Source organism: Cimex lectularius, unplaced genomic scaffold, assembly GCF_000648675.2.
Source record: "Cimex lectularius strain Harlan isolate CLEC.00 unplaced genomic scaffold, Clec_2.1 scaffold68, whole genome shotgun sequence".
NCBI classification, from domain to species: Eukaryota; Metazoa; Arthropoda; class Insecta; order Hemiptera; family Cimicidae; genus Cimex; species Cimex lectularius.
Window position 1 is genome coordinate 786452 of NW_019392732.1, and position 27082 is coordinate 813533.

Below are 27082 nucleotides of genomic sequence, written 5' to 3' on the forward strand. Positions count from 1 at the left end.
TCAACTATTTAACTACGATTTTTTTATTGTTAATTATACACGTATGCGTGTATGTATATACATTCACAGACACATGTATAATCGGAATTTGTTCGTTTTTTTAAATTATTTGATTTCTCTCTAATGACCTCGGAGCAACGATACTTTATTGTCATTCGCTTTCTTGGGATTTACCGAGGAAAGAAAAATTTCATAATAAAAATATATTGTATACAAATTAAAAAATTACTGTGATCCGTTTTGCCGAGTGTGACTGATACTCATTGGGGGCTCCTTCAATCGATAATTCTAAATCACAATTAGCCACCTCTCTCTAACACTACCACGCGCACATTAATAATTTTTCGCTTTATTTATTTTAAACTTCTTTTATATATATATATTTATATTAATTCATTTTCTTTTTTTTTTTAAATCTTCAATCTATATTATATAAAAAGAGTTTTTCAAAAATTGAAAAAAAAAGATGATAAAAATAAATTTGCTCCTAAAAATTACGCATAAAAATAATGTTCAAACTTAAACCAGCTACATTACAGAGACGGGTCCTCACATAAAATTGAGTACACTATTACAATACATTATGATTTAACATTAGTTCATGGTATCAAAATACAATATATTTTCATTTACAATCATTCATTTTTCTGTTCATAAACTTCACAAGCTGCCTACATCGAAAAGACAATAATTCTTATTTATATATGTATATATATATGTATACATATACATATTTATCAATGTATATGTATAATATATATCTTTATAGTATTTACTAAAGTACACATTAAGTATTGCTTTTGTTCTGAGTTTATCTCTCTTAAACAACAAGGTTTTCACAGGAAATCGGGACAGGGAAGGGTAAGGGATAATGGGAGGGTGTAAAAAGGCAAGAGGTCAGTAACACCATCGTATAGCTAAGGTTTATGTATAAATATATATATTCAATTATGTATATATAATATGTATAGACGCACGCATCACCGACTGACTTACATACCGTATTGCTCTTTTTTTAATATAATCCCGAACCCACACATTTCTTTCTTTCATTTTTTATATATATATAATATATTCTTATATAACAAACCCAGTTAGTTATCAACAATTATCAATCGGAGGCCATTTTAATGGCCCCCGCTAGGAAAAGAGTGAGCTGTTTATAGTACACAGGGTCACATTTATTAGGAAAGGACGAGGAACGAGAGGGGTTGGTAAATATTTTTCTTCATATTATTATTTCTTCTTTTTCTTGCATTATTTACAATTATCAATATGATTTTATAAAATAAAAAAGTCAAACAATAGAAAAAAGTCATTCTCTATCATCAAGTCAAACATCCCCAAAAAATCTATTTTAAAACTAAATGTTGTTAATAAAATTTAAATATGTACAAAAAATAATTTAATACTTCATTTAGGCGTTGGCTTATTTTTCAACAATAACTATTGCGCCACGCTTTTTTTTTTTCTTTTTAAAGAGATTGTGTATACATTGGAGATATTGGTAGTCTTAACAGACAAGATCCTTTTTATTCTTCTTTTATTAAGATTTTATTTTCCTTTTATAATAATTTTCTATAATTTGTTTTATTTAGGCCTTTTTTTCTTTTTTTCCTTGTTCTTTAAATTTAAATATTTTAATTTTGAACTGCCTCTGATTTTTTTCTCTCACTAATACATTTTTAACAATTATTTTTGAATTTCACAAGCTAGTTATTTATTTTTTTTTCATTGATCTGTAGGCACTGAAAATCAAACACCAGTAAATCGCCTTAAACAAAATATTTCAGTGCTAAAACTCAATTTCCTTAACATTACCGAGTTGGTCCAAGGTGATTTGATTATCAATGGATATCTAGATACAATCAAAGGTCTCCTGTATTCCCATAGTAATAATTATAGAATACCCTGTGATTATTAAAATATGAATTTACTCTCTTAACAAAAGGATTAACAACGCTATATAATATAATAGACAATAGAGTATTTTTATTCATCGTCTTTTTTTTAACCCGAGTTCGTTTGTCTGGTTAAATTTCACATTAAAACAAAAAAAGAAAAGAAATGTTTTATTTAAAAAAAATCAGTTTTTCACGTTAATTGAATATTAATCCGTCTATACTCGTACTACCAATCACCTACCGAATAAGGATTGCAAGAACAACAATGTACAAAGACCCAAAAAAAAATCTCTATAACGTACTACATTTTAACACAATGGAAATAAAGAACCTTTTTTTTTTATTTCTCTCGTAATTGAAGAAATCCGTCAACAATAATAACAATTTTTAGCGATAATCGATAAATATTAATCGTACGTATGTGTTAAGTATAGGGTCGGCTCCTATAAACGGACGCGCCCAAATATTATTTACATTATAATTGTAAAGATTAAAATATTTCATGCATAAAAGTGAGCTTTGGTGTGTTTTTATATAATTTTTGAAAGAGTGGATGAGAGATCACTCTTTGTTTACACGCCTAAAGGGGAGTTGATTATGAAAATAAAGAGTAATGAATTTTTTTTATACCAAAAACACTACTAAAATTAATATTCTACTGGGTTCTCTTATGGGTATACAGTGAGTGGGTGACTCTTTGCTTATTTTTTCCCTTTAAATACAAGTTTACAGGGTGTGAAATCATATATACATAACCTTTCAACCATCCAGTGTATAAAAGTGTACATATTTGTTTTTGTGTTGTACACAAGTATACACAATAATAACGTGTATATATATTATGTTAATTAATGCATATGAATATGAATATATATATAATTCAGAGGCTGGTTGTGCAAAGATTGCACAATATAACTTATACACTAGGTTGAGAGGGTGCGAAGGCCGCCTGCTCACCTGCACACAACATACACACATATTGTACATATGGTTTTACATACAGACTTTCTATTTAACCACTACTAGAGGTCTATCTACCCTATCTGACCTGTGACAAACCCTCCTCAATGGTAACCATTGGTAAATGCAGCTGGTATCAACGGGCCCTGAAAACAGAAAAAACACAAGAAAAGATGAGTTTTGGATCCAATCTTTAAAAAACTAGTTAAAATTCATACATTATTTTCATTAAAGCAGTGTGAAGTATGTACTACAAAAGATATAAATCGTTAATTTATACTTTCTTATTAATTTCATAATTTATTCGACATATTGTAAAGTCAAAGTTGCTTTGGCTTAGCTTTTTTCCATCAAATTAAACTTTTTAACTATGTAGCGTTAACCCATTTTAACTTCAAGTTAATCATTTTTCATTTAAAATTAACCCTTTCTTTAAGGCAACCAAAAACGAGGAGGTAAGAAGAAAAGCAAATAAAGTAAAAATTCCTATATATTTGCAATTTTTATTTAAATATAAATTAATTGATCTCTTAAAAACCATATGAATTAAGTAAAATTAAAAATTGTATGCGGCTTTTTTCGTCAAATGAACTGTTTCTAATTTTTTTTAAAACATACCAAGTATCATTAATAATTTTCATTCATGAGTGTACCTTGTATTAGTTAAAGGACAAAATGCTTTAAACCCTGAATTCCTCCCCAAACAATTTTTTAAATAAAAATGTTCAAATTTTATTTTGTTTTAGCGCATTTTTTAAATTCAAACTGAGATAAATTGGGAACTAAGACCGTCGTATTCTTGAGTTTTATTTTTCAGTTAACCGGTTTTATTAATTACTATACGACAAAAAATAAATTTTCCAAAGAATTTAAATAATCTATCAGAATTCTGACCGTCAGAATATTTTTCAAAGCTCAGTGACATGACCTAGGATTTTATGCGTGGTGGTTAGTGACCGTTAATCGATAATTATTCAGAAATCGTGAGATGCTGTCTGGTGTGATGAGGTTTCAGAAAAACATTTTCTTCATCGTACCAACTTTTCGATCTTTATTGAGATCATCTTCAGGGCTCAAAGTGTTTGTCTTCTGAGTAATTGTGCCATTCTTGCGTGTCGTGTTGAGAGTGCCCCAACGTTTCGATCTTTATTGAGATCATCTTCAGGGCCGGGGATTTACAAATATTGTTTAAATTTAACTAAAACATGTAGGGTGTGGAAAAAGTGAATTTATACAATGCAAAAAAATATTTTTTATATTCAATCAAGTATTTCTACTTATTCAACGTGTTTGTTTTCTGCGTAATTGTGCCATTCCCCAGTCCCTGAAGATGATCTCAATAAAGATCGAAGCGTTGGCACGATAAAGAAAATGTTTTTCTGAAACCTACATCACACCAGACCGCATATCACGATTTCTGAATAATTAGGATTTTATTTTATTCGCCCATTTTCCGCGTAATAGAAGTCATTTTACATGTCATGCATTAGGAATTTAAAATATTCTTTCACTATTTTGATTTTCCTAGTCTGTGTATTTTTGTCAATAGTGGTTTCTATTGATATTTTTGATGTCCTATTTAACATTTATCGTTCTATATATTAACGTTTTTATGTTTTGTAAGACAAACCGAAACGCGTCTTTCAACAGCGAGGCCGGGCGGACGGTAGGCGAACGGCTTCGGCCAGGGGACAGTTCATCAACACAATTTCACACAAAAGCTAAGAGCGTTTATTTACTTTTTTTCTAACTTTCTTTAGTAAATTGAAATAAACTCACGATTCCTGAAGTCTTAGGGGCCGCCGTGAAGAGTCTTCTGCCGTAACTTCAAAAGGACAACTTCAGTCTTACTGGTATATCGTATAAAGATCGTAACGTTGGTAATCTTGATCCTGAAGCAATCGTGCAACTGTTTTGGTTTTGTATTGTAATCATATTTTTTTAATAAGAAGAATAAATATTGAAAAAAAGAAGAACAAAGTGGACATTACTCAAAATTAATTATGACGGAAATTTTTGAGGAAGAAGTATTTTTTTTTTTAAATTGGAGAGGAAACTCAATCTTTGTATTGACTTTTTTTTTGTTATACTTAAATATCGAAAGTTAAAACTTTAAACTTGAGATAATATTTAAATATAATCTTGATTATTTAGGATAATTTCTCTATTTGAAAATCGGACGCTAATTAAACGTAATCTTCTTAAAATTAACAATGATTGAAACAATAAAACGTTTAGCCAAATCCGGATTATTAGCCGTGAGCTGTTTAGTTATGAAATTTATTGACAACACGTTCCACTTGTGTCAAAATCGGATTCTAAACTTGCAAATACTAAGGAGAAAAGTTTTTTTTGGTGAGGCTTAAAAGATTTAAAAAACTTAAGAAATTATTTGTACAAAAGGCGGACTAAAGGCTTTCTCAATTGCTTCTAACTGTTGAAGTTAATTACTCGAGCAATTTAAAACGGGATGAATGTTAATTTTAAAATTATATTAAATTCCTTGGAATACCTCCTGAAAAGAATCAATTTGTTCAAAAGGGCTCGGATAAAAAAAAAAAAAAAAAAACAAGAAAAAAATTCGGCACAATACAAATATGAACAAATAGATTTAATTGATTAATTAATGATATCCGTTAAAACCAGTTCAGAACGTTTATTTACGTCCTTATTTACGGCTGAGAGGAATGTCAGCAATTTTGCTAATGTAATACTGAGAAGTCGTGAAAAGTGAGATTGCTCGGTTTCATTGCTCCTCTTTAAACATAGTGTCTCGATGGTGAAAACAAAACGTTATACTGTTAAATACATCGCAAAATCACTTGAAGTTTTCCCTTTTCTTGGATTTGGAATCAATAACTGTGAGATTTCCTTTACACCATTACACTATGTTAATTCAGGAAGATAAGAGTCTATTTAACTATTCGTGTCCTATTTTTTAATTGTTTAATCTGTTGGCACTAAAGAGCGAAGAAATCACCCAATGGTGCACCATAGTAGTCACTACCATACAGGTCTCGAACCAATATTGGTTTAACCTTCTGGGAAGATTATTATGGGGAATAGTTCTGTCCAAATAAATTTTAGCATTTTGTTGGTCCAGATGTGAAAACATTTGGTAATCTCTAAGAAGTTCATGCCTGTTCAGTTTAGTGTCACGGTGTGACGATGTACAGCCTAAAGTACGCGTGGTATCTATGAGAAAGTGGAGGCATCATTCCAGGCAGAAGGTACAGAACGTGAACTACTGTTGCTTGTACCTTGTGTGAGAATTACTGGGAATAGTGCGGTACGATAATGGATAAATAACAATGGATTAGTCTTGGAGGTGTATGGTAACCTAAGTTCTTGGCTTTCCGGTTTAGTACGTAGGTTTCAGATGCTTGTCGAGATACTGCTCAATGTGGCAGACGTGTTGCATGCCATTTAAGTTAAGTGTAGTCATTACTCCACGGCTGATGGTATTTATTACGTTTCACTTTACCTTGTAATAAAACCCAACCCTGTAATAGTCACTATTTGTCATACTGTTCTACTGGTTTGCTTTAACCTTCTAGGTAGATTAATCGCAATAGTGCTCTAAGTCGTATTTTCGATTCTCCAGAACTCTTAGAGGTCTTTGTAACATTTGTGTTTCTGCCTTTTCAGTCTACATGTGAATTTCAGGGTAGTTTTTTGTCTAGGTACTGCTCAAGGTAGCGGAGCAGGTGTTTACCTGTAGGAAGGACATTTAGATTTAGTGGAGGTATCATTCCAAGGGAAAAGGTAAAAATTACGTTAGGGCTTTTACCTTAAACCGAAAGCTCTATTAAACCACCTTATAGTGACTATCAGTTTCACTATCCTACAGGTCGTGAAATTGGATCGCTTTAACCTTTTGGGAAAATTATTGAAATAGTGCTGATAATTTTATAACATCTTGGAAGATGGAGAAAAAGAATATGGTCATTAGACGATGGAACCCTATAATTCGATGCCTGTGCCTAAAACGGTTTTTTAGCATAGTGTTGTGTACGATTCGTTGTTTTCGTTTATACAGAAGTGTAAAATTTTTTGTTTATCACTAAATACCTGACTTGGCAAGTTGAAGCACTGCTCAAGATAGCGGACGTGGCTCCATTCAGGGAGGAATATGTGATTTATTTTAGTGGATACCTTATACCAAAGACCTAACCATCTAGTAGTCAATATTAGTCTCACTACCCTACATATGTCGCAAAACCACTTTTGCTTTATCCTTCTAGAGGATTCTTGCGAATAGTGCTCTATGCTTAAATAGTTTTATTATGTACATGTCATTTTTCCGTTTTGAAATTGTTAGTAAGTCCATGTTCCTGCATATTCAGTCTAGTGTGAGAGTTTCAGGTTAGATTTTGGTCGTTGTACTACTCAAGGAAGCTGAGAGTAGGATGTAGGAAAGCATATTCGATTTATGTTTAGTGGAGATACGTTCCATGGGAGAAGGTAAAGGAAGCTTAAGCTTTTGATTTTACCAAAAACCCAACCGTATTATAGTCAGAATGTAATCTCCTGACCTACCAGTCGAGAAATAGGAAGATTTAACCTTCCTGAAAAATAATTGGAATAATGCGGTATACCTGAAAAATACAGAGCCTGGTGAGAAATGATGGTGATAGACGACGAAACGTTGCACCCCATAGTTTGATGCATGGATTGGATTTTAGCAGTTGGTTATTAACCAGCATATTTAGCAGTAGGTATTGTAAATCAGTCATTTTTCCTTCGTCCAGAAGTCTTGAAGGTGTTTGGTAACCTCAACTAGACGCCTGGGTCGTGGGTGGGTTCGATTCCCATCGTTGCCCATGGCTCTTTTTTTCACTCTCCCCTTTCCCCATTAATGCATTATCAAATACACCCACGTCTTCCTTAGCTAATATGCTATGTTCATAAGGCCATTACCAAAAGATTTCTTACCTTTTCAGTCTATTATATGAGTTTCAGGTTAGCTTTTTGTCGATTTACTGCTCAAGGTAGACATAGTTGACTATAGATGTATGTAATATAGGTAGGGCGTTCGACTAGTATTTGCTAAGATAGCGGTTCTGGGTTTGATGACCTTGGGAAGTTTATTTGAGATTAATTAGGAAAAGCAATGCAAAATGGTTCTGATCCCTTGTCTTGGGTAGTTAGATAGCTTTTCTGTAGGACTGGAATGAGGTGGTGTTATTATTCTATGATTGTTATCTATGCCCTGTACCTAAAACTATACCTCATCTGGTACTAACAGCATGGACTTACGCGAAAAGCAGCAAGCGGAGTAAAACTAAATGCCGAATCTTGTTTGAAAAAGGACACGATTGACAGAATCACGCAGACGCATCGCTGAAGGTGGCGAGAAGGTAAAACAATTCTGATAGGCCAAAATGATCGGACCAACGTTAGTTATAAATGCTCCTGACAGAACATTTTATCCATTTTAGAGAGTGAACCTCCACATTTGCCATTTTCACCAATTGGAGAGCCATTGGATAAATTATAAAACAGACAATAACGCCCATTCCCTACATCAAACCCGACCCGAGCGAGCCTCTTTAAGAGTAATAAACACCAGGGATTATTGGGGCAGTTTGGCTCGGTTCCACCTAAAAGCCAGCATATTTCCAGAAGCAAATCCTTCCCCTCCTTCCAGGGATTACATTGGCCCTGTACGGCACGGAGGCCCTTAGCAAGAAAAGGACAAGGACCAATGATGGGGAAAAATACCCGCTCTGCCGTGATGTTTTCTTTTTACGATTATCCCGAACAATAAAACGAATGATTTTACGATTTCGTTAAAATATAAAACATAAAAGTAATAAAATATTTTACGCAACCAACCGATTGACGTGGTTAAGATTAATAAGGCATAATGAAACTTTTCAGTGACCATTCTTTCCAAAAGCACTAATGTCTTGTACATGACCTGTCCTAGTTTCAAGAACCCTCATAAATTCCCTACTTAGGTTTATGAGCAAGAAAACATTGTCAATAAATCACTTTTGGCCTTAAAATCGAATTGAAATGTAGGGTCGATCTAGGATACCAAGATATATTGTTGGAGGCATTATTCTATGATTGTCATCTGTGCCCACTGAGAAGACACCTCTTCGTAATGGGTATCCTACCAGATCCCTTTTGCCGCTTCTGCGAAATAAAAGAAGAAACGGCAAGGAATTACCTCGAAGAGTGTGATAGGTATGTTAGGTCTAGATTTGAAATCTTTGAAGGAGAGGACATCACCAAATCACTCCCCGAGATAAAATGGTCCAAAATCTTGGGGTTTGTGAACAAGTCCAAGAGGTTTATGCAGGACACGTGAGCCGACCAAGTCGCGGACCTTTTAGGGATGGGGTACGAGTCTACCCAGGCATTTACCCCCTCGGGTCTTGGTCGCCCACCCTGCATAATATATATGATTGTTATCTATGCCCTATACTTAAAACCATACCTTCATCTCGCACGCGTGGAAGTGAAAAGCAGCAAGCGGACTAAAACTAAATGCCGAATCATCTTTGAAAAAGGATACGGTCTAAGATAATGACGTCAAGCTGCTCCAACACAGGTTATTCGTACTCTATAGTTAAGAGCCCAACCTTATCAGGTTAGAGTTGATGCATGCTGGGTGTAAGTCTGCGGGTCGGTGAACTCATTGCCGAAAGGGCCACTTATTGCCCAAACGAGTACCGGCATAGCGCCATCTTCAATGAGGAATTATCAGTTATGAAGATCCAGATAGAACTAAACCCTAACCATCCCTAAACATACGTTTCGAACTTTATTGATATCATCTTCAGTGCTCCAAGTGTTTATTTTCTTGTGTGTCGTGCTGAGAGTGCCCCACACACAATAAGACAAGAATGACACATCTACACAGAAAACAAACACTTAGAGCACTGAAGATGATATCAATAAAGTACGAAACGTGTGTGGTGTTTAGTTAGTCAATGATTATTCGGAGATCGTGAGATGCGGTCTGGTGAGACGTAGGTTTTTTCCACATCCTACATGTATTTGTTAAATATAAACAATGTTTGTAAATCCCAGTCCCTGAAGATGATCTCAATAAAGATGGAAACGTTGGCACGATAAAGAAAATGTTTTTCTGAAACCTACATCACACCAGACCGCATCTCACGATTTCTGAATAATTATCAGTTACGTTAATCACCTTTATAAGGCATCAGAAATATAAAAAAAAACAGGCTTCAACTTGGACAATGAAAATGTCGCAATGAACCGGTATGTTTTTCTGATCGATCAACTATGCTTTTCAATTTTTCGGATAAAAGTGTTCAAGGGTTGTTCTTTTTTTCTCTAATAAAAAAAAGCTTTACGTAATCGGAAAAACGAGCTTTTAGAAATTCTAATCAGCCTAATGGGCAAATTGACTAGCGTCAAAGAAAAGAAGGTATCAGCGGCAAGACGACATTGACATCCGGCCGAGCGAAGTGGTTTCTAATCTTGCCGAGTGCGTTGCAAGCATTGTGAAACTTGGGCTTTATCCAACGTTTATATATTTTCCCTTTTTTCTCTCCCTTTTTTGGGGGGCTCAAGACAAACAACTACCACTGCTTAGTTTGAAATGAAAGGCAGAAGAAAAAGGCCCATTAAGGATATCCCAAGGTGGACAGGAAGAGAAATGACACGTGATGAAACACTTTGAAATCTATTTCCTGATAGTTTTTGCAAAGAAAACTATCAAATTTTATATCTGGTCAATCAGGTTAAATTCAAAGACACAGTCTCATTATTACAAGCGTAATTCAACCTTCTTTCAGCCTTTCTAGTCCTCGTTTCGAATATATTTTGGCAATTTGAACCTCATATCGTCAAAAACGTGCTATGAAATTCTAATTACACACACCCATGATACAGAGATAAAATCGCAAAGATCAACCCCTTACAGGCACGAATTTTGATTAAGGTTCCGTCATAAGTTAAATTTTAATAACTTCTACCATCTGTGGCGGTAATTTCTTGACTTTAATCTTTGGATAATAAACCGAAACGTCTTTGCTCAGAGGTTGTTTGCAATTTCAACATCTTAATGTTCGGCCTTCTGTCTGCCTTGCAAAACGTGACCCCTTCTTCGATATCTACGTACAAGTACAAAAATACCCGGTTTTAAGCTAAATAGGTAAGTTTTGATTCAAGTCGTAAAACTCGGTACCTATTAAAGTGAAATGTCAAATTCTAATTACAAAGCGATTTGGGCTAACTGTTTAACGATCGATGCTTTTTTCAAACGAGAATTACACATTAAACTTCTTTCCTAGAATAAACATTGCTATTTAAAATTGCATTATCCTAGTAGTAATCACGATTTGATATTTACGTATTTATTGATACAACGGGATCTGTGAAATTATGTAGGGATGAGGAGAACTGTTCTCGTTTATTCGCTGAATAGTGATCATCCCTTATGAGCCTATCCCCCTCCCCTTATATTATTTGTTATCAGATCTGTTTTTATTGATGTTACGTCGCTTGTGGGGAGTTTAATTTACGTCAAAATATGTCTGAAAAGGATTATACATGTCATTTAAAAGATTTTGTAATTTTCTTTAACGTCATATGATTCTTTATCTTTTGTTCCATTTGCTCATATTAGGGTTAGTTGAACTTGGTTATGTAAATTTTTAGGCAGTTTTCATTTAAAGCCTAAGCATTTGTTGGCAAACGGCCTTTTCAGGTAGGCCTTTATTTTTCATATTTTCAGAAAATATTTTTCAAGTAACTAGTGCTTTTTAAGATTTTAGTCCAATAAAAGCAATCTCTTTAATAATATATATATACAATTGTTTATTTTAAATAAATAAATTGAATAATAAAAAGTACTGTGTGGTGATTAGTGACCGTTAATCGATAATTATTTAGAAATCGTGAGATGCGGTTTGGTGTGATGTAGGTTTCAGAAAAACATTTTCTTTATCGTGCCAACGTTTCGATCTTTATTGAGATCATCTTCAGGGCCTGGGATTTACAAACATTGTTTATATTTAACAAATACATTTTGGATGTGGAAAAGTGAATTTATACAATGCAAAATATATTTTTTATATATTCAATCGAAGTATTTCTACTCACTCAGTGTTTGTCTTCCGTGTAATTATGCCATTTTTACACAGAAGACAAAAACTTTGAGTGAGTAGAAATACTTTGATTGAATATATAAAAAATATATTTTGCATTGTATAAATTCACTTTTCCTCATCCAAAATGTAGTTGTTAAATGTAAACAATGTTTGTAAATCCCAGGCCCTGAAGATGATCTCAATAAAAGATCGAAACGTTGGCACGATAAAGAAAATGTTTTTCTGAAACCTACATCACACCAGACCGCATCTCACGATTTCTAAATAATTGATAAACAGTAAATTTTAATTTCGGAGTGTTTGGATCTATATTTGTCAAATTTATTACAACAAATATAAACATATTAGTAAGGTTAATGGGAGAACCCCTCGTAAAATAAATTCTGAAGTAAGCTTTTCCTCTGTACATGAATTATTTATCCAACAAAAAGTTCCGGTGTTAGAGAATATTTCTCAAATTTTAATTTTTGTTATTTCAGGGTTTTTTTCGGGTCGCAACAGCAGAGGTTATATCAACCCTCGGGGTGCCGGTGTTTTTGAAAAAAAGCCCATTAGTAAGTTTGTCGGGTTCGAATGCAGGGCCGCTGGATTCGAACCCGGGACCATTACCTTACAGTGATGGGCGCCGTGTCAACGCCTAAACCGTTGCGGCCACCGACGCCCCTCATTTTGTTGTCATATAATTTTCTTCCTTTATCACAAGAACTAGTCTAACTATAAAAATTGTTGTCATTTGTTAAATATTATGTTTTTTGGGGGTTAATTGCATGATTCACTTATTTTTGTTTATTTATTTTAAAATTTAAGTAACTTACTGGATTAATAAAACTAAATTCTATGAAACATCATCTGGAAGAAATAGTTTTTCCGCTTTCTATGCGTAAATAGAAGGGACGAACTTAAATTTTGTAAAAAATGTTTTGATAGAAATGAAAATAAGCCAAATTTTGTCAACCTTTTTCATGAGATTTAAGATTTAATAAGACCAATATTGAAAACTAACAAGGTTCAGGTTTAATTCAGAAGTTATTGATTTTGCAAGGGTTGCATTAGTTTTATACAAAAAAATTCATGTCAAAAATTGAGACTACACATTTCACACACTTAAAATTAATTCTTATATCGAAACTAATTATTTGTGTTTTAGAGCAAACATAGATTAACATATTTTTGCGAAAAATATACTCACAGGGTTGTAGGTGATGGGTGCCCTGCTGACAGCTATGGTGGGGAAGCCTGAGGATTGAGGGCTGGCAGCCTGGACGTAGCCGACGCTCTCCGCTTGCGGAGGTGCTGTTGTTGATGTGTACATGTCGAGGGTCGGCCCGGGGGAATTTGCACCCGGGAAGCCTGCAGCCCTCGGGGTGTGCGGACTCGCGGGAGGTCCGAATCCGCTGGCAGCGGCCGCCGCAGCCGCTGCCGCCGCAGCCGCCTGGTAGTTGTTCATGACTAAACCGCCACCAACAAAACATAGCAATTATCTACTTGCTTAAATATTTGATACATATTTTTAAAAAGTTCAAGAAGGCACATTTCAATTTACACAATAATTCATTGTTTTCTTGCATTACCACTTCTAAGGCATATAAAATATACGTTTTTGGGTTATATTAGTAAAACATGCACAATTAAATCGAATTAGTTAATGTAATATTGTATAACAATTATAGCTTATAAATATTTGATCCAAATCATTTCTGGCCTAACCGGTTTGCGCTACTTAACGTTTAATAGGAAGGACCTACTTATACAAACTGCTAAAACATGTATGTCTGCTCTCAGCTAATTACTTTTTGACCTTAATCCTTTCTAGTCATTTTACAGCTAAAAAAATCATTTGAATGACACTTCAGAAACATGTGTGGCTAATAACTAATTAGTTGAGCACAACTCTAGAAATCTCGAAACCCACTTGGACAACTCGGCTGAAGCATGTCAGCTCTTGCATATAAAAGCTATAACTTTTAACTAATAAATATTTGATCATACAAACCAACTTTTGCCCAACCAATATTTCTGTATAACGCTTAGCGGCCCAGAATAACTTATGGATCATTAATCTGGTGGAACAAAGCTCAACAAAAAGTAGCTACCTAAACATTAGGCAGCATACAAAGACTAGCAAACATATGCATCACAGGGGCAATGAGAACAACCCCTACAAATGCATTACAAACTTTGCTAAACTTACCTCCTCTAGAATTATTCATACAAGGAGAGGCTAGGAAAAGCTCACTTAGGCTCCAGAAACAATTAAATTGGAAAGGAACTAAACAATTCAGGCATACAACCATCAATAAAATCAGACACCCATTATTAGAAATGGGGACTGATTATATGTTCCCGGAAACAATCTTCACAACTTCCTTTAAAGCCTCAATATAAAGGAGAGGAAGAACAGGAGAGCATCAGATACAATGATATGGTACCCAGATGGCTCCAAAACAAACGAAGGAACCTGATCGGGTGTTTTCTGTACAAGCCCAAAACATGAGCAATCAAACTCATTAGGGAAGTACACTTCGGTCTTTCAAGCAGAAATACATGTCATCAATGCTTGTGCCCTGGAAAATCTTAAAAGAGGTTACACTGACAAAAAAAATCCTCCTAAGATCTGATAGCCGAGCAGCCAATAAAGCTTTACCATGTAAAAGCATCACATCAAAATTAGTCAGTGAATGCATCCAAAATCTTCAAACCTGGGGAAACACAACAACCTGATGATATCTTGGCACAGGAAAATTTTGGGTAACGAGAAATCAGACAGTCTGGCCAGATTACGATCCAAGATCATACATAGGCCCCGAACCTATTCTTGGGATAACAAAAACAAATACAAAATCCTCCATCGCAGAATGAATCCAAACAAAACAAAAGGAGAAAGGGATAAACTCCAGCGGCGCTAGACATAATAAACTTATGATAAAACAACCCTCATCAAGACTGGCAAAATCATTGCTCAATTGGAGAGGGCCAAACTCAGAGGAGTGGTAGGACTACTAACCGGTCACTAACATCTGAGAAAACTTCTACACAACGTGGGCATATACAACGATGATCCCATTTGCAGATTATGTAATGATGAAGAGGAAACAGCCACTCATATCATCTTCGAAAGCGAAGCAACAGCTCAATGGAGATTTAACCTTACGTTCGGAAAAAAATTTAGGGAATCAAATTGCAGCAGCGACAGTCAATGACCTGATAGTTCTAAGGAGAAGGACTGAGTCTATTGTACTGAACTAAGGAACTAGGAAGTACAATAAGCCAGAAAGCTGCAGTGCCTGGGGAGCACAAACCCCGCTTCATAGTATCCTTTTTAACCATACCATACCAACGCTTAGCTGGAAAATCTTTTGAACTACAGTCCTATATACTCCGTAAGCCTCTTGGGTATTACTGCTCAAGGTTCATATAAAGTCTATAGCTCTTAAATAGTAAATAATTGATATAAAACGATTCTGGTCTCACCACTATTTCTCCCGAACGCTTATTTAACTGGAACGGAGGAACATTAACTGTAGATACCCGGAAAACCCCATGGACAATACGGGTAAAGCATGGGCTGCATGCAGATAATGACTGAAGTTTATTAATAAATATTTGAGCTAAATCAACTTGCTACAAGCAATCGCGCTGCTTAGACCTCATTGGGCAAGAATTGCAGCTGAAAAACCTACTGCTAGATAAACCGAAACCACGTTGACAGTACTGCTAAAGCGTGTGTGACTGCATGTAAAGACAATAGCGTTTACTAAACTATATTTGACGCATATTATCTCGGTTTAAACCGCGCTATTTAATGCCAGGACAGTAACTACAGCTGTACATACCAGGGAGACCCATTGTTCCATACTATTGAAGTACGAGTGACTGCACGTAATATATATACTTTATCTCCTAACAAATAAATATGTGATTAAATCGACTCTGGTCCAAACCAGTCTCTCTACTTATCCTTATTGCACAGGAGCTGTATATGAAAAATCTCTCTAACAATAATTACGTGGCTATTTACCCAACAGTATGATTTATACTATTTGTTAAGGCAGAAACAATTCTCGTCCGAATCCAAAACGAAAAAAGCCATTTTCGTCAATCACAGTCTGTCAACTATTTTTACAAACATCATTAGCGAGAACAGACGGACCGTATGGATTCCAATCAAACGTCTGTCAGCAGTCGAAACACTGGCTATGTAAAAATTGCCATCGTTGGCTTCATTGAACCAGTTTTAACCACTGGTAATTGTATCTCGTGCACGTATTACATGATTAATAAAAAGTAAATTTTAAGCCATTTTAATTTTTTTAAATTTAAAATATACACTGGTAGATTGTCGAATGGATTAAATATCTAATTATGGATTAAACCATGTTTTATCACAATCTGAACTTTTTTTATTACTTGGCATGGGGAGATGTAGCGTGTGAATCACCCTTATCCGACCTCTGACCTTTTATTATCACCGGAGACAATTTGCACCATTGACCACATGATAAAAAAATAATTGAAAATTAATTATATTAATTTCACTAGTTTCGTGGTCCGAGTATGAAGTATACCTCCACTAAGCTCTCCGTGGCCATTTCATTTGTCGCCGAGAATCAAATAGATTACACGACATTTGAAAAATGGCAAAAAGCAGGGAAAATTCAAAAGGTGGGGTTGAGACAGGTTAGTGTCCGAGTGGATCGAAGTCACGATACCTCAAGTGATTGAGCAGCGGCGTATCTAGCCGAAGGTCGTGGGTTCGAATCCCGCTCGTGACACTGACTTTTTTATCTCAACTAAAAACTTTAATTAATTGTAACATATTAATTGGTCAAACAGACCACGAAACTAGTGAATTTAATCTTGAATTAAGGGTTTGGTTGAGATAAATTTGAAAAATGGCAAAATGGAGAGAAAATTCAAACGGTGGGGTTGAGATGGGAAGTTGGTGTCCGAGTGGATCGAATCTCAAGTCGTAGGAGCAGCGGCGTATCTAGCCGAAGATCGTGGGTTCGAATCCTGCTCATGACACTGACTTTTTTGTCTCAATCATCTGTCATACTATTGAGCAACGTCAATTGTAATTTTGAAAAATGAGTAAAATAATCGAACCAATGAATACACCCCAACTTCACATCAGATCGTGAGACTACAGGCGCGGAAGATGTCGGAATGTCAAAAATCGTATGACCAGTGAAGCAAGATCAACGTAATTAGAAACTTCAAAAAATTACGATAGAGGTTAAATTGAAGTGTAACTTAAGTTATAAGGTACACCATCTGTATCAAGAGGAAGATTTTGTACCGTCTTTTTTATATTGCTATGAAAATGTAATATTTGAAAGTGATTCTTATTACAAGCCCTTTTTGAAATCGGATGTTTTATCATTTTCGTAACGATCTGCGTCGGAAGTTCTTACCCTCGGATCGATAAATCTCTGGCACCCGTGGGAAGGAAGATAAAGTAGTAACCCCGAGAACGGATAAGGTAGGGAGCCGAGAAATTCAACTTAGTCAATAAGAGTTAGTACGTTTTGGTTTACTCTGCCCTGTTTATCTTCCGCTGGGTTTGTCTTTTCCGTGCCCTGTTTGGGATTTATGTGTACAATTTAAATGAGGGGATACAGGTTCGGAGGGCGGCCCGCCGGCGCGGCGATCTCGTCCTTCTCCCTTAAAACCGTGGATATAATATGATTTGGGCCGTCATGTTTGTCGACGGAATTAATCGGCCACCCCGGTCACTTTTTACGCGCCGGCCTTTCACTAATTACTTTTCAATTTATGAGCCGGAAGGCTGGGAGAGGCATGTTTCCCCGACCGCACGGCCCTCAAATAAATACGCGATAATTAAATCACGCTTTCGCTTTTAGCCGGCCAAACTTTTTTCCCCTCTTGCAGTCCTGAGATCTCTGATTTACTGGAACTACATCGAACCGACTCTACGAACCCTCTGGTTAATATATTGGCGACCACTTTCACTCCCTCCACTTTTTTGTAATGTCTCTCAAGTTAAATAATTTTCGACTGTTTGGCCTAATTTTTTAAAGCACCAGGGCTTTTCTATTTCCGCGGCATTATGGCATTACCTTTTTCAGCAGAAAAGAAAACAATATTAAATTCTTTAAATTTTAACAACAAAACTGGGGACCGCGGTAGCCGAGTGGTTAGCATGAGAGACTCTCACGCCGCGGTCGTGGGTTCGATTCCCACCGTCGCCTCTGGCCCTTTTTTCCCGATAACCCCCAATTTGAACACACAGTAATTCGTACCATGGCTAATATGCATGGTCATAAGGCCAATAAGAAAAAAAAACAAAAAAAACAAAACAACAAAACTGACTAGTCCCTTAGCTAGGGGATTGTCAGAATAATCAGAACCCCAATTTGTACAAACATGCTCAGTAAAATTAATTTCAATTTCATCTTCAAGGATCTGCCGGGTGAAGAACTGGCACGAGTTTTTGCAATTTCGCCATCTTCAGAGCTGGGTCAGGAATATAAACAGGGAGAGGCATCGATTCAAATACTAACACTGTCGATACGCGTCTGATAGACCAAAAATCATGTCTTATCGAACTTTCCCAGTAAAAAAAATATATAGAAGATTTGATTACTTCTTTATAATTAACCATCCAATAACAAAATTTACCAGTGACTTACACGAGGTGAATTGCGTCAATAATCTGAACCCAAAATGTACAACCAAGTGCAGTTATACTCAGTAAAATTAACTTTGATTTTATCTTGAACGGTCTGCCGGGAGACGAACTGGCATGATCTTTGCAACTTCGCCATCTTCAGAGTAGTTGTAATCAGGGCCAAGCATTACTTCGCAGCCCAGAATTGTGAAACGAGTCTGAACGACGAAAACTCGTGTTTTACGGCATGACCTTTCCCAGAAGAAAAAAAAATTATATGTTTAATTCTTTAAATTTTAAAATCCAACAACAATATTGACCAGTGCCTTATGCTAGTTGAATTATCACAATAAACTAACCCTCACAATGTACGGTTATGTTCATTAAAAAAATTAATTTTTTTAATCCATATATGCTTAGAGGTCATAATTGACCATATTAATTATTTCAATTAATTATTATTTTTATCAAAGGTCGTGGGTTCGAATCCGGCTCGTGACGATAACTTCTTCATCTCAACCAATTCCTTCGAAAGAACTGGCGGGAATTTCGGAATTTTACCATTTTGAGATCGATTATGCTACCTGATAAAAATTTGGCTTTGGGTGGGACTTTCTACCACATAATTGAATATCTAACTTCATGGGCCAGTGTCATAAATTATTATAAAATTAAACCAAAATTGTAACTAAAAATAAACTATATACCTACTCTAAAATGTATATAATTTAATTTTATAAGTTTGTATTGTATATCTACAGATTATTGTAAATAGCTAAACAATAGTAATAATTCATTATATTTAGTGGTCTATTGACCAAATTATTTCTTTCAATTAATTAATCTTTTTTTACGTAAGTTTTTGGTTGAAATGAAATAGTGCCACGAACGGGATTCGAACCCACGACCTTCGACTAAATGCGCCGCTGCTCTACCACTTGAAGTCACGATAGCTCAAGTGGTAGAGAAGCCGAAGCCGAAGGTCGTGGGTTCGAATCCCGCTCGTGGAACTACCTTTTTCAGATTGGATGTGATGTTTAAATTGCTACTATAAGGACTTACGGATCTTCTGTTTTTCACTTATTTAGAATAGTTTTCCTCCCTTGGCTCGACGATTGTGCAAAAACATCGGTTTCTGTGACAACTAGAAATGGACGAGATCGCATTGGCCGGCTTTTACCGCGCCTAATGTAGCCGGTTTTTGCTCCTTTGTCGTACGCAGTGTTAACGGCAAAAACAGCGAGAAAAGGCGGACCGACTGCCATAACTTGGCATATTTCCGTGTTTTCTTTTTCCCCCCTGTTCATATAATATTTGGGCGCGTTAAAGGGTTGGTAAATGACGTGTAAAAAAATAAAATAACACCGGGTGTTAGTGGGATTTTTTTTGTTAGATTAGCTTAATATTGCACTTGAATTAAACCGAGGGTTGAAAAACAAACACAACGACCTGTGTTTATTCTAAAACGTTTAGAGATTTTTTACCCAAACGGTTTAACATAAAGTTTGTTTCTTTATTCAACAATAATATACTATTTACAATAAAGGACCAAACACTTTTTACCTTTCGCTTTTCTCTATCTGTAAAATAAATAAAAATAAAAACGTATTTTAAAGAACAATAGTAACAGACTTTATTTGATCATAACTGATAATTATAGTTGTATAAATAATCTAGTTCTTCTTATATTTTTCTCATTCTTCAAAAATTCTACCACTCTCTATAATTGTATATTGCTGGATATCTCCAGTTGTCCCAGTCCCAAACCTTATTTTTCAAGTGTCCTGCGAAATCAAATTTTTCAAGATTAAACCAAGTTTTAAACGTGTTGAGAGGACATATTGAAATTTAACGTTAAGATATGTGTGATTCCGATCACCAACGATCATAATTATATTAATGGAGAAACAGTGATTTCCATTAAAATTAGTTTGTATAATGTTAAACTATAAAACAAATTCGTTTCAATGGAAATCCATCTTCCACATGGAGAAATTAATAAAAATGCCTATGTAACTAACCGAGAAAAAAACTAAATGAACGATCAAAAGCATGGCAAATTATTGGGTTGTCCGGAAAATAATGCAGGATTTTAAGTTTTCATTAAAAAAAATCTATATAAAATATTCTGTTTACGTTTACAGGATTACTCATTTGTATGAATGTCAACACTTATTAATCCTCTTCCAAATGATATTGTTTGTTTACCTCTGTAGCATTCCGCTACTTGGAAATAATTCAGTCATCCTTATAATGTCAAAGCGAGAATTTCGTACGATTTTCTTTTACGAGTTTAAACTCGGCCGAAGCGGAGCCCAAACGGCTAGAAACATTAACCAAGTCTGGGGCGAGGGTTGTGTTAATGAGTGCACTGTGCAAAGGTGGTTTAAAAAATTTCGGGAGGGAGATTTCAGCCTTGAAGATGAAGAAGGTCGTGGAAGGCCTTCCTCTCTTAATGATGATGTTCTGCGATCAGTGGTGGAAGAAAACCCCAAAACAACTGTTCGAGAACTTGCAGAGCAACTCAAAGTCAGTAAAACGACCGTCGCTGACCACCTCAAGGCGATTGGAAAAGTGAAAAAACTCGAAAATTGGGTTCCACACTCATTAAACGATCGCCAAAAAAATCAGCGCTTTGATGTTTGTGCATCACTTCTTTGTCGAAACAAAAATGACCCATTTCTGGCCAAAATTGTTACATGTGACGAAAAGTGGATTCTCTACGATAACACTAGACGTTCTGGACAGTGGCTCGACAAAGGAGAAGCTCCAATACATTTTCCAAAGCCCCCAACTCATCAAAAAAAGGTAATGGTTACGGTATGGTGGGCTTCATTTGGTTTAATACACTACAGCTTCTTAAATCCTGGCGAAACCATCAATGCTGAATCATACTGTAACCAAATTAATACCATGCATCAGAAATTGGCAGTAATGAAGCCCTCTTTGGTCAATCGGAAAGGGCCCATTTTGTTGCATGACAACGCTCGACCACATGTGTCACGTGTAACGTCACAAAAATTATTGGAGCTTGGCTATGAAACTTTGCCTCACCCACCCTACTCTCCGGACCTCTCGCCTACTGACTACCATTTTTTTAGACACCTGGACCACTACTTACAACACATAATATTCAAAAATCAAACGGAACTGGAAAATGCATTTATTGACTTTATCAATTCTAAAAATTCTGAATTCTACTCAGACGGAATTAATAAGTTACCAACACGTTGGGAGAAATGTATTGAGAGTATGGGAAATTATTTTGATTAAAGAACATTGCTTTAAAGTAACTAGTTTCTTTTTTTTTGTTTAATACCAAAATCCTGCATTATTTTCCGGACAACCCAATACAACTGTAATTAATTGTAAAATGTCTACCTTGAGTAGATGCCAACTCTTTAATTTCAATTAATATTTAAATAGGACGTTTGTAGGAAATTAGGGTGCTATAAAATATATGAAGAGATTTTTTGGGTTTAAAACAAAAAAAAAAGGGGGAAAAAAAAGAGGAGGTATAATAAATTTGATAACCAATTGTTATTATGTGAGTTTGCAAGTTACTTCGTCGTGACATTTTTTAATAATAAAAAAAATTAAAATATTCAGAAAATTTAGTAAAACGCCCAGAATGGGAAGACATGGAAAATTTTAATGACCGAACAGACAGAATCGAGCACTTGTATTACGATTTGGTCTGAATTTTATTTTGCTACGGGTTTAAGACTGCAAAAACAGGCCTTAAAAACGACCAGATATCATTTTACAAGATAAAATATTGTTGGAAATTAATACAGGTGGTAATTCGCAAATATTTCACATTCTCCAAAAATCCTGCTATTTTATGTAATTGTATATTGCTGGATATCTACAGCTGTCCCAGTTCCAACCTTGTTTTTCAAGTACTCCGCAAAATCACAATATTTCAACATTAAACTAATTCCCAACCTGTTGTACGGTCAAATTGAAACCCAACGTAAATATTAATATTTGAATAGGACTTAAGGGTTACGAAACTTTTAGAGTTTGTTTACAAAAGGGTTGAGCATAAATAAAAGTTTTGCTAGACGCTTGTGGCTTATAGCACTTAAATTTTTTAAAACCTTCAAGTCAAGGTATAAATTTCATAAATAAAGACTTTCACGACGTGAGTTTGCAAGTTCATGCTTCGTCGTGACAGTTTTTTTAAGAAAAAAAATTTAGGATCAAAATATTCAGAAAATTTAGTAAAACAGGGAGGGAAAACAAGTAAAATTGTAATGATAGTCAAAATTGAGCGGCTCTTTACGATTCGGCCTGCTTTTAATTTGCTTCCGGTTGAACTCGGCTTAAAAACAACCAGATGTCATTTTACGGGACAAAGTATGGTTGGAATGCAAACAAGGCCGTAATTTGCGTATATTTTTCTCATTCTTCAAAATATCTCTACCAGTGTGTATAATTGAATATTGATGGATATTTCCATTTATCCCAGGCCCAAACCTGTTTTTTAAGTGTCCTGCAAAATCAGATTTTTCAAAATTAAATTTTTTAAGATGGTGTCCGCTTACATTGAATCTTAACGTAAATATTAATATTGTAATGGGACATTTGTTAGCGATATAGCAGTTACAAAATTTTTAGGGTTTATTTATAAAAGGGCGGAGTATAAATACAAGTTTTGATAGACACTTGTGGCTTATAGCACTTGAATTTTTAAAGCGTTCAAGTCAAGGAGTAAATGTCATAAATAAAGATTTTTACTACGTGAGTTTCCAAGTTACTTCATGCTTCGTCGTGACTTTTTGTTTATGAAAAAAAAAAATTATCAAAATATTCCAGAAAATTTAGTAAACGCCCAGTATGAAAACACATGTACGGAAAATTTTAATGATCGGATAGAGAAATCGAACGATTTGACCTGTATTTTATTGTGCTACAGGTTTGACAGTGAAAAACAACAAAAACATGAAGATCGCAATTCGCGTCCGTTTAAACCGACCCAGAATATCCGGAACAAATGGTTATTTTCGGGTTAGAGTTTATTTTAAGAAAAATAAAACCAGAGGTTGTCGGGCGATGATCGGGAGGCCCTGGACAGGCAAACAATGGGTGTTTTCCTACCTAGAAAATTTAGTTTGTTCTGGGCTAACAAGTCTGGACACGGATGGAATAAAATATTTTGCGGCCAGATTGGGGTATTTCATTCATAGGTTTATCGAGGGGAAAAAGGTGCGAGAGTACGCCACGAGCTGTATTTATCGGTAGGCCGAGCCGAGTAACAAATCCCGGCCCGCAAGGACTGCGATTATTTCTTATTTATAACAACCTCCGAGGTTTGTAATACATTACCCCTGAGGGCTTAGCGTAAATAAATTCCGAGGGCGAGGGGGACGGAGCGAGGCCGGGCGGGCTTGTACGTTGCCAGGAGTAATGAGATCTCTTGGGAAGCTGATGACCACGCAAGCCCTGCACAGGTCGTACATTGTTCATACGCCCGTCGTCCCGCCCCCGCTAATTACGCACAGATAACTCTCCCCATCGCTCACCGTATGAGGGTCTCCCCCGTCGCCATCAATATTAAAATGCAGCCAAACCAGTTACGCCGACACTGCTTACCCACGAGAAAAACTAATTACCAACTCATCTTTCCGTTTCTAATTTATACATTCGTTAATTAAGTAAACCCTTTCTCATCTTGTGTAATATGGTTCCATGTTTTCTACGCGGTTATTCGACCGGGGAAAAAAAGGATCTTCACTAATCCCGCCCACCATTAAAAATCCCTTCGCGTGCTCTGCGTGGGTGAAGGAGAAATGAATGAAACAATGGCCAGATAAGACCCAACACGCAATCTAAGCGGGTGAAAGCGAATTAAGGGAAGTTCAAGCTCAGATACTAGAAAAAACCTACTAAAAAAGATTACCTTTAGTCACATTTGTCGTCACGTTAACTAATGGAGGACAATTTAGACTAGCATGCCGTGTTAATTTAATCAACGAATTTACTCACTCTTTTAATTTTGAGTTGGGGGAGAGGAGGTATGTAAACTTCCGTTTTAATTCACAAACTTTACACAAATAGCTGTACATTGAAAAAGCTACATTTCCAAACATAAAATCAGTGATTTATGTGTGGTATTTAGTGACCGTTATTAATGATCATTTGGAGATCGTGAGATGCGGTCTGGTGTGACGTAGGTTTTAGAAAAACATTTTCTACGTTTCGATCTTCATTGAGATCATCTTCAGGGACTGGGATTTACAAACATTGTTTAAATTTAACAAATACATGTAGGATATGGAAAAAAACCTACATCACACCAGACCGCATCTCACGATCTCCGAATAATCATTGACTAACGGTCACTAAACACCACATACGTTTCGAACTTTATTGATATCATCTTCAGTGCTCTAAGTGTTTGTTTTCTGTGTAGATGTGTCATTCTTGTCTTCTTGTGTGTGTGGGGCACTCTCAACACGACACACAAGAATAACACATCTGCAAAGAAAACAAACACTTTGAGTCCCGAAGATGATCTCAATAAAGATCGAAACGTAGGCACGATAAAGAAAATGTTTTTTTACACCTACGTCACACCAGACCGCATCTCACGGTCCCCAAATTATCAGGGATTTATTTATAATCATTATCGCGTCTATACTTTGGCAATTAAAAAAATTCAATTGTTCTGAAATAATTGAGGACTTTAGTAGTTACTCGGATCGTTTCTTGTTGATTAAAAGAAAAAAAATCACCGAATGTGCAACGGTCTGGAAAATTGTCATTTCACCGTGCTTTTGCGGGAGAACACGGATCGGAGGAAAATTCATTTGATTCATCTCGGATCCGGGGATGGGGCAGCAGTGTTCCTATACTTTAAGACCGGATTTTCTGCTAATAAAGTTCAAAGGGGTGTGTTTCACTCGAATTGCGGCGTCTGGTCAAACGAAACATTTTATCTCCTCATTTCTACCCCGTCCCTCCGGCTTCCGTTCCGCCCGGGCTCGGTTTTCAAACGAAACGTCAAGGGATAAAGATTAAACATTATCGGGAATTTATGTGAAAACCTTTTGGCGACGGGTTAACGCGCCGGGTCGTTTTTCCGATGTTTTGTTTTAGTTCCAACTGCCGTTGCTGAACGTCGAATTTCGAGAACTCTGATTTCAACTAACAAAATATAGAATAAAAGCTTTTCCGAAACGGGCGGAAAAACAGCAAACCCGCTTTTATCCTTTACATGTAACGTCATGTCACGCCCAAGAGTTAAATCCGACGAGGAAAAATCTGAGTCGGTTTTGTTCGATTTACGTCTTGTTGAACGCAACACATCACGGAACATCGCTTCCACCATGCACAACATACAACATTTACGTGCCTTGTTATTAAAGCTGGAAAAGGTCAGTGACACGATTATAGACAGACAAAGCTAATGGATATAAAATTAATAAGGATGATTAGTATAAACATAATTTAAAAAAAATGTTTCTTCTATTTTAATTAATTGTGGACAACAGAAGAAACATTTTTATATGAGATATTATAATGAAAACACAAACACATAAAAATAAAAATAGAGTTAAAAGGTAAGGAAAATAATATATTTGTTAGTATTACCTGATAAGGCTTGCGTTAGCAGGGGCGTGTTATTGTTTGGCGTTAGCTGGCCGTTAGTCAGATCAACTGTTACATACAAACATACAATTAGAAAGGGGAGCATCAAATGATATCCATTAATGACTATGAATGAGCTAGGTCATACAAAGACTGCTTGTTAGTGATGAGAAATTCGTGTTAGTTTATGAGGTTATGGCGCAGTGGTTCCGGAGGTCGATTTGTTTTCGATAAACTTGGCATGCTGTGAGGCCTCGTCGGTTAATCACAACCGTCAGATCTCGTTTCGCCCACGGGCGGGCCTCGCGGTCTACATCATTAAGATTGTACCTTTGTACCCGATGGTACCTCAAAACGGTAGCTTCCTAATCACCGAAACCCCACCCCACGGCGACGCTACCTTTGGACAATTAGACCGGGCCCGACGGCGGTCCACCGGCTGTTTACAAACGCGACGCTAATTTAACAGATCCGTCGGCTCAAAGGGAAAATTTGACCCGACGTTCGTAAACCGTCCCAGCATTTAAAATAAACAAACAAGATATCTATTGGTACACATACAGCCATGGAACCAAGAACACACAAGATTAACTTTACCACTCCTAACAGTTAATAACCAACCATTCTGTGGATTTGTACCATTGAACGTAAAGAAAGAATTTTGGTCAAATAGATAAATCAAAGTATCCCAACTTCTAACAAAGGACAATCATCATGAACGTCGTCTAGTGGTGTCATTGTGAGTACTGTGTCGGGCAAGGCTGGTTTCATAACACAACAAATACTGGGAGCGTATACCAGATCTGGGACAAGCAAGAAGACTACTAGCAGCAATAACCCAATAGGAGAAAGAGGAATCCATTCTGAACAGAAAAGAATAGCTCTAACTTGTATAT

At 35.9% G+C, this 27082-nt stretch overlaps 1 protein-coding gene across 24 annotated transcripts in view; it reads right to left on the reverse strand.

Moving 5' to 3' along the window:
* Window positions 1-1723: 1723 nt before the first annotated feature.
* Window positions 1724-27082, reverse strand: part of LOC106661379 (RNA-binding protein Musashi homolog Rbp6) — an 892072-nt gene continuing 866713 nt past the window's right edge. For 12 of the 24 annotated variants that reach the window (XR_001339703.2, XR_002910290.1, XR_002910286.1 and 9 more), the window contains 4 exons: window positions 26190-26255; window positions 13149-13423; window positions 4644-4756; window positions 1724-3010 (listed from right to left, as the gene is read on the reverse strand). Coding sequence is in view for 6 of the 24 variants with exons in the window: in XM_024226884.1 (XP_024082652.1) it covers window positions 2969-3010; window positions 13149-13423; window positions 26190-26255 (383 nt within the window). In the remaining 18 variants the exon portion in view is untranslated. Of the gene's footprint in view, window positions 3011-4643; window positions 4757-13148; window positions 13424-20198; window positions 20375-26189; window positions 26256-27082 lie in introns of those variants that run through there. The other 12 variants (XR_002910288.1, XR_002910297.1, XR_002910298.1 and 9 more) reach the window with 8 other exon arrangements.